Genomic DNA, 14,528 nt, shown 5'->3' on the forward strand with positions numbered 1-14,528 from the left:
CTGGGGTATTGTCTGTGTTGTGTCTTAATGCAGCTATTCCCAAACTGTCAAATAAAAATGTGATTCACATTTAAAAACAGTCGATTTACAGTTGAAGTCGGAAGTTTACGTACACCTGAGCCAAATACATTTAAACTCAGTTTTTCACAATTCCTGACATTTAATCCTAGTAAAAATTCCCTGTCTTTGGTCAGTTAGGATCACCACTTTATTTTAAGAATGTGAAATGTCAGAATAATAGTAGAGAGAATGATTTATTTCAGCTTTTATTTCTTTCATCACATTCCCAGTGGGTCGGAAGTTTACATACACTCAATTAATATTTGGTAGCATTGCCTTTCAATTGTATAAGTTGGATGAATTTTGGCCCATTCCACCTGACAGAGCTGGTGTAACTGAGTCAGGTTTGTAGGCCTCCTTGCTCGCACACACTTTTTCAGTTCTGCCCACAGATTTTCTATAGGATTGAGGTCAGGGCTTTGTGATGGCCACTCAAATACCTTGACTTTGTTGTCCTTGAGCCATTTTGCCACAACTTTGGGTCATTGTCCATTTGGAAGACCCATTTGCAACCAAGCTTTAACTTCCTGACTGATGTCTTGAGATGTTGCTTCAATCCACCCGCATAATTTTCCTCCCTCATGATGCCATCTATTTTGTGAAGTGCACCAGTCCCTCCTGCAGCAAAGCACCCCCACAACATGATGCTGTCACCCCCGTGCTTCACGGTTGGGATGGTGTTCTTCGGCTTACAAGCCTCCCCCTTTTTCCTCTAAACATAACAATAGTCATTAAGGCCAAACAGTTATATTTTTGTTTCTGCAGACCAGAGGACATTTCTCCAAAAAGTATGATCTTTGTCCCAATGCGCAGTTGCAAACCATAGTCTGTCTTTTTTATGGCGGTTTTAGAGCAGTGGCTTCTTCCTTGCTAAGCGGCCTTTCAGGTTATGTCGATATAGGACTTGTTTTACTGTGGATATAGATACTTTTGTACCTGTTTCCTCCAGCATCTTCACAAGGTCCTTTGCTGCTGTTCTGGGATTGATTTGCACTTTTCGCACCAAAGTACGTTCATCTCTAGGAGACAGAACGCATCTCCTTCCTGAGCGGTATGACGGCTGCATGGTCCCATGGTGTTTATACTTGTGTACTATTGTTTGTACAGATGAACATGGTACCTTCAGGCGTTTGGAAATTGCTCCCAAGGATGAACCAGACTTGTGGAGGTCCACAATTTTTTTTCTGAGGTCTTGGCTGATTTCTTTTGATTTTTCCCGTGATGTCAAGCAAAGAGGCACTGAGTTTGAAGGTAGGTCTTGAAATACATCCACAGGTACACCTCCGATTGACTCAAATGTCAATTAGCCTATCAGAAGCTTCTAAAGCCATGACATCATTTTCTGGAATTTTCCAAGCTGTTTAAAGCCACAGTCAACTTAGTGTATGTAAACTTCTGACCCACTGGAATTATGATACAGTAAATTTTAAGTGAAATAATCTGTCAACAATTGTTGGAAAAATGACTTGTGTCACGCACAAAGTAGATGTCCTAACCGACTTGCCAAAACTATAGTTTGTTAACAAGAAATTTGTGGAGTGGTTGAAAAATGAGTTTTAATGACTCCAACCTAAGTGTATGTAAACTTCCGACTTCAACTGTATATTTTCCAATGGGGCTATATATTTGGGTGAGGTTTTTTTTCTCACCTGAGTCGCCTCGTTTCACTGCCAAAAATAAAATGAAACCATCTAGTGTTCAGCGAAATAACAACACGATGTCAAATACAGGTAGCCTAGTCAAATAATTAACATCCAATCACATTAACCGTTACTGTCTCGCGGGAATTCCCCTAACGGTCCATATGTAGCCAAACGTAGCGGCTGCTCATGCTGGTATCTGTACTGATGGAGCAAAAGCCATTACAGGGAGACATAGTGGAGTGGTAAGGCTCGTGCAAGCAGTTGCTCCCAACACCACTTGGGTCCACTGCAGCATCCACCGAGAGGCTCTCGCTGCCAAGGGAATGACTGACAGCTTGAAATACGTTTTGGACACTACAGTAAAAACGGTTAACTTTGTTAAAGCAAAAGGCCCCTGAACTCTCGTGTATTTTCTGCACTATGCAATGATATGGGCAGCGACCATGTAACGCTTTTAACAACATACAGAAGTGCGCTGGTCATCAAGGGGCAAAGTATTGACACGTTTTTTTTAAAATGAGAGACGAGCTTGAAGTTTTCTTTACTGACCATAATTTTCACTTGTCTGACCGCTTGCATGATGATGAGTTTCTCACACGACTGACCTATCTGGGTGATGTTTTTTCTCCCCTGAATGATCTGAATCTAGGATTACAGGGACTCTCCGCAACTATATTCAATGTGCGGGACAAAATTGAGGCTTTGATTAAGAAGTTGGAGCTCTTCTCTGTCTGCATTAACAAGGACAACACACAGGTCTTTCCATCACGGTCCCGTGTGGCTCAGTTGGTAGAGCATGGTGTTTGCAACGCCAGGGTTGTGGGTTCGATTCCCACGGGGGACCAGTACGGAGAAAAAAAATGTATGAAATGTTTGCATTCACTACTGTAAGTCGCTCTGGTTAAGAGAGTCTGCTAAATGACTAAAAATGTTTTTTTTTTTATTATGATTTTTTGTATGCAAATACACTCAAGCTTACGAACAATGTCAAATGTGATATAGCAAAGCACATGAGTGAGCTGGGTGCACAATTATGCAGGTACTTTCCCGAAACGGACGACAAACTGGATCCATTATTTCATGCCCTGCCTCCAGTCCACTTACCGATATCTGAACAAGAGAGCCTCATCGAAATTGCAACAAGCGGTTCTGTGAAATTTTTATTTAATCAGAAGCCACTGCCAGATTTCTGGATAGGGCTGCGCTCAGAGTATCCTGCCTTGGCAAATCGCGCTGTTAAGACACTGATGCCCTTTGCAACCACGTACCTATGTGAGAGTGGATTCCTCGGTCCTCACTAGCATGAAAACTAAATACAGGCACAGACTGTGTGTGGAAAATGATTTAAGACTAAGATTCTCTCCAATACAACCCAACATTGCAGAGTTATGTGCATCCTTTCAAGCACACCCTTCTCATTAACCTGTGGTGAGTTACTCACCATTTTCGATGAACAAATAAAGTTTTATATGTGAGATGGCTAAATAAAGAGCAGAATTATTGATTATTATTATTTGTGCTCTGGTCCTATAAGAGCTCTTTGTCACAACCCGGCTCGTGGGAAGTGACAAACTCACACATTCTTATGTTTAATAAATGTATCATATAGTGTGTGTGGCAGGCTTACAGAGATGGTAAAAAAACAACATTTGAGAGTGCGCTGACCCTGGTGCTAGTGGGGGTACAGCTGGAGGTTGAATGTTTGAAGGGGTATAGCTGGAGGTTGAATGACTGAAGGGGTACAGCTGGAGGTTGAATGTTTGAAGGGGTACGGGACTATAGAAAGTTTAGGAACCACTGTCTTAATGCATGCTACGGTGTTCTTTATGCAGTGTTTCCATGTACATTGGCCCAGTGAAAGTCTTCACTTCCCCTTTGCCCAGTTTTCATGACATTTTGTGAACAACCTCTCCCTCAACGGCAGCAAGACCAGGGGGGTGCACCCCCCCCATCCACATCGCGGGGGGTGAACACCCCCATCCACATCGCAGGGGCCGAAGTGGATGGTCAAGAGCTTCAATTTCCTCGGTGCCAACATCCCTGAGGACTTGGAATGGTCCTCACACCAGACAGTCGCAAAGAAGGCACTTCAAATCAAATGTATTTATAAAGCCCTTCTTCTTACATCAGCTGATATCTCAAAGTGCTGTACAGAAACCCAGCCTAAAACCCCCAAACAGCAAGCAATGTAGGTGTAGAAGCACGGTGGCTAGGAAAAACTCCCTAGAAAGGCCAGAACCTAGGAAGAAACCTAGAGAGGAACCAGGCTATGAGGTGTGGCCAGTCCTCTTCTGGCTGTGCTGGGTAGAGAGGAACCAGGCTCTGAGGAGTGGCCAGTCCTCTTCTGGCTGTGCCGGGTAGAGAAGAACCAGGCTATGAGGGGTGGCCAGTCCTCTTCTGGCTGTGCCGGATAGAGAGGAACCAGGCTCTGACGGGTGGCCAGTCCTCTTCTCGCTCAGGAGGCTGAAACGATTTGGCTACTCGGATCCTCAGGAACTTCTACAGCTGCACCATTGAGAGCATCCGTCCGGTAAGGCAAATGCACCGCCCGCATCGTCCTCCGTCCGGTAAGGCAAATGCACCGCCCACAACCGGAAGGTCCTACAGAGGGTGGTGCAGACGACCCAGCGCATAACTGTGGGCGAGCTACCAGCCATCCAGGACGTACATACCAGGCGGTGTCTGAGAAAGGCCTGAAAAATTGCCAAAGACTCCAACCACCCCGAGACATGGATTGTCCTTCATGCTCCCGTCTGGCAGGCGGGTCATCCTCAAGGTTTTAGGACCACTATTGTTTTCATTATATACTCTATCTCTTGTGTGTCCGAATGACATCACCAATGTCAACTTTCACTGCTATGCGGACGGACGCACAGCTGTACATTTCGATGAATCAGGGTGAAGCCTCAAATTTCCCTCCCTGGAAGCCTGTGTCTCAGACATAAGGAAGTGGATGGCTGCAAACTTTCTACTCTTAAACTCGGACAAAACAGAGATGCTTGTTCTAGGTCCCAAGAAACAAAGAGATCTTCTGTTGAATCTGACAATTAATCTGGATGGTTGTACAGTCGTCTCAAATAAAACTGTGAAGGACCTCAGCGTTACTCTAGAGCCTGATCTCTCTTTTTGACGAACGTACCAAGAATACTTCAAGGACAGCTTTTTTCCATCTTCGTAACATTGCAAAAATCTAAACCTTTCTGTGCAAAAATGATGCAGAAAAGTTCATCTGTGTCACTTCTAGATTAGACTACTGCAATGCTCTACTTTCCGGCTACCCGGATAAACACTAAATAAACTTCAGTTAGTGCTAAATACGGTTGCTAGAATCCTGACTAGAACCAAAACATTTGATCATATTACTCCAGTGCTAGCCTCTCTACACTGGCTTCCTGTTAAGGCAAGGGCTGATTTCAAGGTTTTACTGCTAACCTACAAAGCATTACATGGGCTTGCTCCTACCTATCTCTCCGATTTGGTCCTGCCGTACATACCTACACGTACGCTACGGTCACAAGACGCAGGCCTCCTTATTGTCCCTAGAATTTCTAAGCAAACAGCTGGAGGCAGGGCTTTCTCCTATAGAGCTCCGTTTTTATGGAATGGTCTGCCTACCCATGTGAGAGACGCAGACTCGGTCTCGACCTTTAAAAGTCTTTACTGAAGACTCATCTCTTCAGTAGGTCCTATGATTGAGTGTAGTCTGGCCCAGGAGTGTGGAGGTGAACGGAAATGCACTGGAGCAACGAAAATCCCATGTCGTCTCTGCCTTGCCAGTTCCCCTCTCTCCACTGGGACTCTCTGCCTCTAACCCTATTACAAGGGCTGAGTCACTGGCTTACTGGTGCTCTTCCATGCCGTCTCTAGGAGGGGTGCATCACTTGAGTGGGTTGAGTCACTGACGTGATCTTCCTGTCTGGTTTTGCGCCCCCTTGCAGGAAAAAGCTGTTTGAAAAATGCTTAATTCTTCCAAGTTCCGGACAGGGAAAGCAGTCAAGAGGGTTTAGTTATGGGTGAGAGTTCAGAGGCACCTTTAGCAAAAACTATATGAGAGACTATCTCTTAATCTCCCTTCTCCGGCAACGTGTGCCACGTTCATCAATATTTTCCACTATTAATTTCCATTATTTGGAGGTGTATTTCAATAACAACATTGAATGGGAGTTATTTGACATGTAATGTTCTACTCAACACTAGAGGGAGTTTCCCCCCCCTCTCTCTTCAAGGTGTAATACCTTTTTACTACCACTAGATGTCACTATTAGACAGTTAGCTCTACTGAATCTAGTCCGTAATATACACCGAGAGACAGACAGATATAGGTGAGTCCTCTCTCTACTTGGGAGGATCTCAATGACATTTCCTTTGTTCCTCCCCCTTTGACCTTCTCGTCCAATGTGGTTTGAAATGCAATTAAGATTCTCCTATGAAGTCTGGATCTTGTTTTCTTGGTACACTATAGATACAAAAGCTATTTCAGCCACAACCGTTGCTGACAGGTGTATAAAAATCAAGCACATAGCCATGCAATCTCCATAGACTAACAATGGCAGTAGAATGGCCCGTACTGAAGAGCTCAGTGACTTTCAACGTGGCACCGTCATAGGATGCCACCTTTCCAACAAGTCTGTTCATCAAATTTCTGTCCTGCTAGAGCTGCCCCGGTCAACTGTAAGTGCGAAGTTGAAACGTCAAGGAGCAACAAAGGCTTAGCCGTGAAATGGTAGGCCAAACAAACTCGCAGAACTGAAGCGCGTAAAAAAATCGTCTGTCCTCAGTTGCAACACTCACTACCGAGTTTCAAACTGCCTCTGGAGGCAACGTCACCTTCATGAAATGGAAGCCTCAGATCACCATGTGCAATGCCAAGCGTCGGCTGGAGTGGTGTAAAAGCTCGCTGCCATTGGACTCTGGAGCAGTGGAAACGCGATCTCTGGAGGGATTAATCACGCTTCAACATCTGTCAGTCCGACGGATGAATCTGGGTTTGGCGAATGCCAGGAGAACGTTACCTGCCCCGATGCATAGTGCCAACAGTCAAACTTGGTGGAGGAGGTGGGGCTAGGCCCATTTTAGTTCCAGTGAAGTGAAATCTTAACGCTACAGCATACAATGACATTCTAGACAATTCTGTACTTCCAACTTTGTGACAACAGTTTGGGGGAAAGCCCTTTACTGTTTCAGCATGACAATGCCCACATGCACAAAGCGAGGTCCATACAGAAATGGTTTGTCGAGATCGGTGTGGAAGAACTTGACTGGCCTGCACAGAGCCCTGACCTCAACCCCATCAAACACCTTTGGGATGAATTGGAACCCCGACTGTGAGCCAGGCCTAATCGCCCAACTTCACTAATGCTCTTGTGGCTGAATGGAAGCAAGTCCCCACATCTAGTGGAAAGTCTTCCCAGAAGAGTTGAGGCTGTTATAGTCGCAAAGGGGGGGACCAACTCCATATCCATGATTTTGGAATAGCAGGTGTCCATGTAGTGTATATATCATAGTCTCACCGCATGAAAGAATTCCACACATCTGTCATTTTTTTTAAATATCTTAACAATCATATACATACAGGCTAGTACCATCATTCATGCATCACCAAAACAAAGTTAACATGTTGATCATCATGAGATTGGATAGCACTGGTGGAGATTTACATCACAAATACAAAAATCCTTCTGATGCACCCTGATTTACTATTGTAAACCGATATAATTACATTAAGTTATAAAAACATGGTGGATTTGGTTCCCTCTTAATAATACCACATCTCCTGATTAACTAAGCTGCATCGCATCAAAGCTGTCGTTTTATATATAGTCGTACAATACATCATGATATCAGTCAGGAGCGTCTGGGACGAGTACATTACTTCTGGTTCGTGTGTCTATTGAATAGAAGATTCTGGAAGTATTCAGACCCCTTTCCTTTTCCCACATTTTGTTACGTTCAGCCTTATTCTAAAAATGGATTAAATTTAATTGGTTTTTCCCCCCTCAATACCCCATCATGACAAAGTGAAAAACAGGTTTAGACATTTTTGCAAATGTATTAAAAATAAAACAATATCTTATTTACATAAGTAATTCAGACCTTTTGCTATGAGACTCAATTGAGCTCAGGTGCATCCTGTTTCCATTGATCATCCTTGAGATGTTTCTACAACTTGATTGGAGTCCACCTGTGGTAAATTCAATTGATTAGACATTATTTGGAAAGGCACACACCTGTCTATATAAGGTCCCACAGTTGACGGTGCATGTCAGAACAAAAACCAAGCCATGAGGTCAAAGGAATTGTCCGTAGAGCTCAGAGACAGGATTGTGTTGAGGCACAGATCTGGGGAAGGGTACCAAAACATTTCTGCAGCATTGAAGGTCCCCAAAAACACAGTGGCCTCCATCATTCTTAAATGGAAGAAGTTAGGAACCACCAAGACTCTTCCTAGAGCTGGCCGCCTGGTCAAACTGAGCAATCGGGGGAGAAAGACCTTGGTTAGGGAGGTGACCAAGAACCCGATGGTCACTCTAACAGAGCTCCAGAGTTCCTCTGTGGAGATGGGAGAACCTTCCAGAAGGACAACCATCTCTGCAGCACTTCACCAAACAGGCCTTTATGGTAGAGTGGCCAGACAGAAGCCACTCCTCAGTAAAAGGCACATGACAGCCCGCCTGGAGTTTGCCAAAAGGCACCTAAAGGACTCTCAGACCATGAGAAGCAAGATTCTCTGGCCTGAATGCCAAGCGTCACGTCTGGAGGAAATCTGGAACCATCCCTACAGTGAAGCACGGTTGTGGCAGCATGTTGTGGAGATGTTTTTCAGCAGCAGGGACTGGGGCACTAGTCAGGATCGAGGGAAAGAGCAGAGAGATCCTTGATGAAAACCTGCTCCAGAGTGCTCGAGACCTCAGACTGGGGCGAAGGTTCACCTTCCAACAGGACAACGACCCTAAGCACACAGCCAAGACAACGCAGGAGTGGCTTCGGGACAAGTCTCTGAATGTCCTTAAGTGGCCCAGCCAGAGCCCGGACTTGAACCAGATCGAACATCTCTGGAGAGACCTGAAAATAGCTGTATAGTGACGCTCCCCCATCCGATCTGCAGGGAGAAACTCCCCAAATACAGGTGTACCAAGCTTGTAGCATCCTACCCAAGAAGACTTGAGGCTGTAATCGCTGCCAAAGGTGCTTCAACAGAGTACTGAGTAAAGCGTCTGAATATTTCAGTTTATTTTTTATACATTTTCTAAAATAAAACATTTACTTTGTCATAATGGGGGTATTGTCTGTAAATTGAGGGGGGGAAAAAGATTGAATACATTTTAGAATAAGGATGTAATGTAACAAAATGTGGAAAAAGTCGAAGGGTGTGAATACTTTACGAATGCCCTGTATTACACACCTGGATTCACACTGCTACACAATGAATTCCATCCATTCTGCATATTTGAACAGAATCAAGCAAAACAAAAAGTTACCTGAAAATGTTATTTGTGTGGTTTGTTGTTACACAAATCAACAACTTAGTGATTACAGTACAAATTAAACTAGAGATTTATCTAGTGTAAGTCCACGTGGTATGGTACCTAACCTCTCGGAAAATGGTCTAGAGACGAATGGAGAAATGTTGACGGCTTCTCCATGCAGAGTGGCCAAGGCCCTATGGGTCCTGGTATAAAGTAGTGCCCAACATGGGGAATAGAGTACGATTTCAGTCCTCTCCCAGAGCACCATGTCCTGAATTGGAGACACTACGAAGAGAAACAATTCATACTGCTGAGGGACTTTCATCCTGTTACAGACAGCCAGAGGAGAATGTAGCCTGGTCTCAGATCCGTTCGTGCCATCATGTGAACTCTTCGTCTTGCCAAACACATCTGGGACCAGGCGAAGGAGTGTTGTCTGCATAGCCAGAGTCCAGTGAAGCAGAGAATACAGACCGTTGTTATTGTTGAGGTTCGGTATCTCTATTATCCAAACGGATACACCTCTACCCAGATCTCTAGACCAATGACGTATACAGACGTGTGTCTATGATCTCGACAAGAACAGAAATGTTAAAAAAAAACGGACCCCCCTCAAGCAGTTTGTCCTTCTCCGTTTAGGCAAATTAAAAGTTACGAGGTTCTACACTTGTTTTCATTTATTAAGAAACATTTAAAATGCCAAAAGAAACAAAAAAAACGTTGCATTGAAGGGCTTATGGACAAACACACCATTCAAATCTAAACTCAAGATCCTTCACATGTTGTTGGTGAAAATGATGAAGGAAAGGTCAGGATTTAAACTACAGGTTCACTCAGTGATACTATTCTCAACGAGGGCTGCAGAATTACGGGAACCTTCAATAAATTACCCAGAAATCCTGGTAGGAAGTTTCCCGGGAATAAGCAGAATAATCCGGAAGCGTCCAACCAGGTTTTCTGGAAAGTTCCTGGAGTTTTGCAACCTTACTTACTCTCCCCACGCAGACGTCTCCACTGGATATCTGACAGACAGCTGGTGAGGCACAAGACAACAACACTTCAACACTCTCACACTTTGGATGTAGGTCAGGCTCCATAGAGGCTCCACTGCAGCGGCTGTCTGCCCCCTGGTGGGTCAGTACGTCATTTCTGGTGGGTATCAGAGGGTCGTCCCTGGTGGGTAATCCCTGGTGGGTATCAGAGGGTCGTCCCTGGTGGGTATCAGAGGGTCATCCCTGGTGGGTATCAGAGGGTCATCCCTGGTGGGTATCAGAGGGTCATCCCTGGTGGGTATCAGAGGTTCAGTATGTCGTCCCTGGTGGGTATCAGAGGGTCATCCCTGGTGGGTATCAGAGGGTCATCCCTGGTGGGTATCAGAGGGTCATCCCTGGTGGGTATCAGAGGGTCATCCCTGGTGGGTATCAGAGGGTCAGTCTGTCGTCCCTGGTGGGTATCAGAGGGTCAGTCTGTCGTCCCTGGTGGGTATCAGAGGGTCAGTCTGTCATCCCTGGTGGGTATCAGAGGGTCGTCCCTGGTGGGTATCAGAGGGTCAGTCTGTCGTCCCTGGTGGGTATCAGAGGGTCAGTACGTCGTCCCTGGTGGGTATCAGAGGGTCAGTCCGTCGTCCCTGGTGGGTATCAGAGGGTCAGTCCGTCGTCCCTGGTGGGTATCAGAGGGTCAGTCCGTCGTCCCTGGTGGGTATCAGAGGGTCAGTATGTCGTCCCTGCTGGGTATCAGAGGGTCAGTATGTCATCCCTGCCGGGTATCAGAGGGTCATCCCTGGTGGGTATCAGAGGGTCAGTACGTCGTCCCTGGTGGGTGTCAGAGGGTCAGTCTGTCGTCCCTGGTGGGTATCAGAGGGTCAGTATGTCATCCCTGCTGGGTATCAGAGGGTCATCCCTGGTGGGTATCAGAGGGTCAGTACGTCGTCCCTGGTGGGTATCAGAGGGTCAGTATGTCGTCCCTGGTGGGTATCAGAGGGACAACCAGTCAGGGCACCAGATATAGAGGCCTGTTATCAAAGCAGAGAGATCACTGAAGACAGTCACTCCCTTTTCACTTCATTTCAGACATTTTCAAAGGCACAATTTATGCAAAGAGTTTGTTGTTCTTGTGTGTGAAGTGTTATTTTGTGTGAATAGTTTGTGTGTGTATCTGAATAGTTTGTGTGTGTGTGTGTGTGTGTGTGTGTGTGTGTGTGTGTGTGTGTGTGTGTGTGTGTGTGTGTGTGTGTGAACGAGATGTAGTACCCAGTAGTAGAGACACTGAGGAGACAGACAGAACAAGGAGAAATGACATTTACCAACTTGTCACTGTGACCATTTGTGTTTGCCATCTAGTGGCTGAGGCCACCAACCAATCAAACACTTTTATTGAGATTTGCCAGCTTTCTTCCAGTCTAGTCTGGACAGTCTCTCTGTAGAGAGGCTTCCTTTAGTTAGTTAGTACTGGACTGGACTGGCTGGGGTCTCTTGTCTGTCCGCCTGTCTCATCACAGCTTGTCGTCTCTGTCCAGCAACGCCTGCAGTTCATGCTGGATGTCCTCGGGGAGCTCCAGGGCAGGCAGGTCGTCCAGAGAGATATCCTGGGTGGGCATCTCCAGAGGTGGCAGGTTAGGTATGGAGATATCCTTGTTCTTCCTCTCCTCTGACTGGGGCAGAACCCACAGCTCTGATTTCTCCAGTAAGTCTGTGTCCGCTGCGTCCCTCTTCAGACGGACGTTCTCCCCTCGCAGGCGCTGGTTGTCCCGGGACAGTTTCTCGTTCTCTCCCAGCAGATGATCTATGTGGCGCCGCAGGTTAACGATAGTGGTCTGCTGCTCTTCCAGACGTGTCTTGTCGTCCTTGTGGGCCTTGCTGCCGGGGCACGGTGTGGGGGGAGGAGGGGAACCCTTGTTCTTTAAGAGGTACAGCCAGGTGTCGTACTCCCTCTCTGGGTGACGCGGGGGCTCGTCGGTCACGAGGCCGTGGGGCTGGTCGGTAGAGGGGTGGCTCTGGAGGACCATGGGCTTTCCCTCCTGTCTGGTTCTCTTCCACTTCTCCTCAATAAGCCGCTGCTGCTTCACGTGGCTGTCCCTCTGGAGCGCCATGGACAAACCAGCCTGGAGGAGAGACAGACAGGCCTCACTGCGACAATACTCAACACCTCACCACGACTACGACATGACTCAACATCTCACCACAACATGACTCGACACCTCACTACGACATGACTCGACACCTCACTACGACATGACTCGACACCTCACTACGACATGACTCGACACCTCACTACGACATGACTCGACACCTCACCACGACATGACTCGACACCTCACCACGACATGACTCGACACCTCACCACGACATGACTCAACACCTCACTATGACTACAACATGACTCAACACCTCACCACGACATGACTCAACACCCCACCACGACATGACTCAACACACCACCACGACATGACTCAACACCTCACTACGACTACAACATGACTCGACACCTCACCACGACATGACTCGACACCTCACCACGACATGACTCGACACCTCACCACGACATGACTCGACACCTCACCACGACATGACTCGACACCTCACCACGACATGACTCAACACCTCACTATGACTACAACATGACTCAACACCTCACCACGACATGACTCGACACCTCACCACGACATGACTCAACACCTCACTATGACTACAACATGACTCAACACCTCACCACGACATGACTCAACACCCCACCACGACATGACTCAACACACCACCACGACATGACTCAACACCTCACTACGACTACAACATGACTCAACACCTCACCATGACTACAACATGACTCAACACCTCACTACGACATGACTCAACACGACTACATGACTCAACACCTCACCACGACATGACTCAACACCTCACCACGACTCAACACCTCACCACGACATGACTCAACACCTCACCACGACATGACTCAACACCTGACTCAACACCTCACCACGACGACATGACTCAACACCTCACCACGACTACAACATGACTACAACGACTCAACACCTCACTGGGACACGACTCAACACCCCACTACGACTACAACATGACTCAACACCTCACTACGACTACAACACGACTCAACACCTCACTACAACACGACTCAACACCTCACTACAACATGACTCAACACCCCACTACGACTAGGACATGACTCGACACCTCACCAAGACTCGACACCTCACCACGACACCTCACCACGACTCGACACCTCACCACGACACCTCACCACGACTGTAACATGGTATCCTTTATTCAAATAACCAAAGACATAACTAAATATTGGTCAATACTGACGGACGTTTGGTCAATATTGACCAACAGCAGCCCAGGAGGACATGACTGACATTCCCTCCATCCCTCCCACAATACACCACAACACCCTACTGAACCCAGTCTCACCTGTTCACACTCCGTTAACTTCATGGCTTCCCTCAGCAGCTCTGCAACACACACAGATGACCTGTTTAATATCAGCCTAGTATCTCTATCTTGAGCATAACAGAGTAATGACTGCATTATAAACAGCACAGTCTTCCTGTGCAGAATGACATTCAGATCACCCAGCTTAGCTTCTACTTTTAGCTTCTTTATTAGTGTTGCAAACAGAGCAGACAACACTTCTCATAGTGTTCTCACTATCTGTTACGTCATCTCTGTGTAGTCTTTAGTCTGTCAGACGCCGGCGCCGTACTCACAGCCTGTCAGACGCCGGCGCCGTACGCACAGCCTGTCAGACGCCGGCGCCGTACGCACAGCCTGTCAGACGCCGGCCCCGTACGCACAGCCTGTCAGCTGGTAAAACTTTTGTATCACATCAGATTCTCCTAGGGCGTGTTTATTTTGCCCTGATTCCCCTGGAGACTGAACTGGCACACAGAGAGAACACTCAACCCTCCACAACACTCCTCCACTTAACACTCCTGAACGTGACTCCGCCGCGCAGCAGAAGGCTACTCCCCAGAAGGCTACTCCCCAGAAGGCTACTCCGCCGCGCCGCAGAAGGCTACTCCCCAGAAGGCTACTCCCCAGAAGGCTACTCCGCCGCGCCGCAGAAGGCCACTCCCCAGAAGGCTACTCCCCAGAAGGCTACTCCCCAGAAGGCTACTCCGCCGCGCCGCAGAAGGCTACTCCCCAGAAGGCTACTCCGCAGCGCCGCAGAAGGCCACTCCCCAGAAGGCCACTCCCCAGAAGGCTACTCCCCAGAAGGCTACTCCGCCGCGCCGCAGAAGGCCACTCCCCAGAAGGCCACTCCCCAGAAGGCCACTCCCCAGAAGACCACTCCCCAGAAGGCCACTCCCCAGAAGGCTACTCCCCAGAAGGCTACTCCG

The 14,528-nt window shown here is 47.2% G+C and overlaps 1 protein-coding gene across 2 annotated transcripts in view; it reads right to left on the minus strand.

The window, feature by feature from the left end:
• Positions 1–9,831: 9,831 nt before the first annotated feature.
• Positions 9,832–14,528, minus strand: part of LOC106613891 (nuclear receptor-binding factor 2) — a 7,419-nt gene continuing 2,722 nt past the window's right edge. For both annotated transcript variants that reach the window (XM_014216630.2, XM_014216620.2), the window contains exons 3-4: positions 13,600–13,640; positions 9,832–12,269 (exon numbers count right to left, since the gene is read on the minus strand). In XM_014216630.2, the coding sequence (XP_014072105.1) occupies positions 11,661–12,269; positions 13,600–13,640 (650 nt within the window). In that variant the 3' untranslated portion in view covers positions 9,832–11,660. The remainder of the gene's footprint in view (positions 12,270–13,599; positions 13,641–14,528) is intronic.

This window comes from Salmo salar, chromosome ssa01, assembly GCF_905237065.1.
Source record: "Salmo salar chromosome ssa01, Ssal_v3.1, whole genome shotgun sequence".
Classification (NCBI taxonomy): domain Eukaryota; kingdom Metazoa; phylum Chordata; class Actinopteri; order Salmoniformes; family Salmonidae; genus Salmo; species Salmo salar.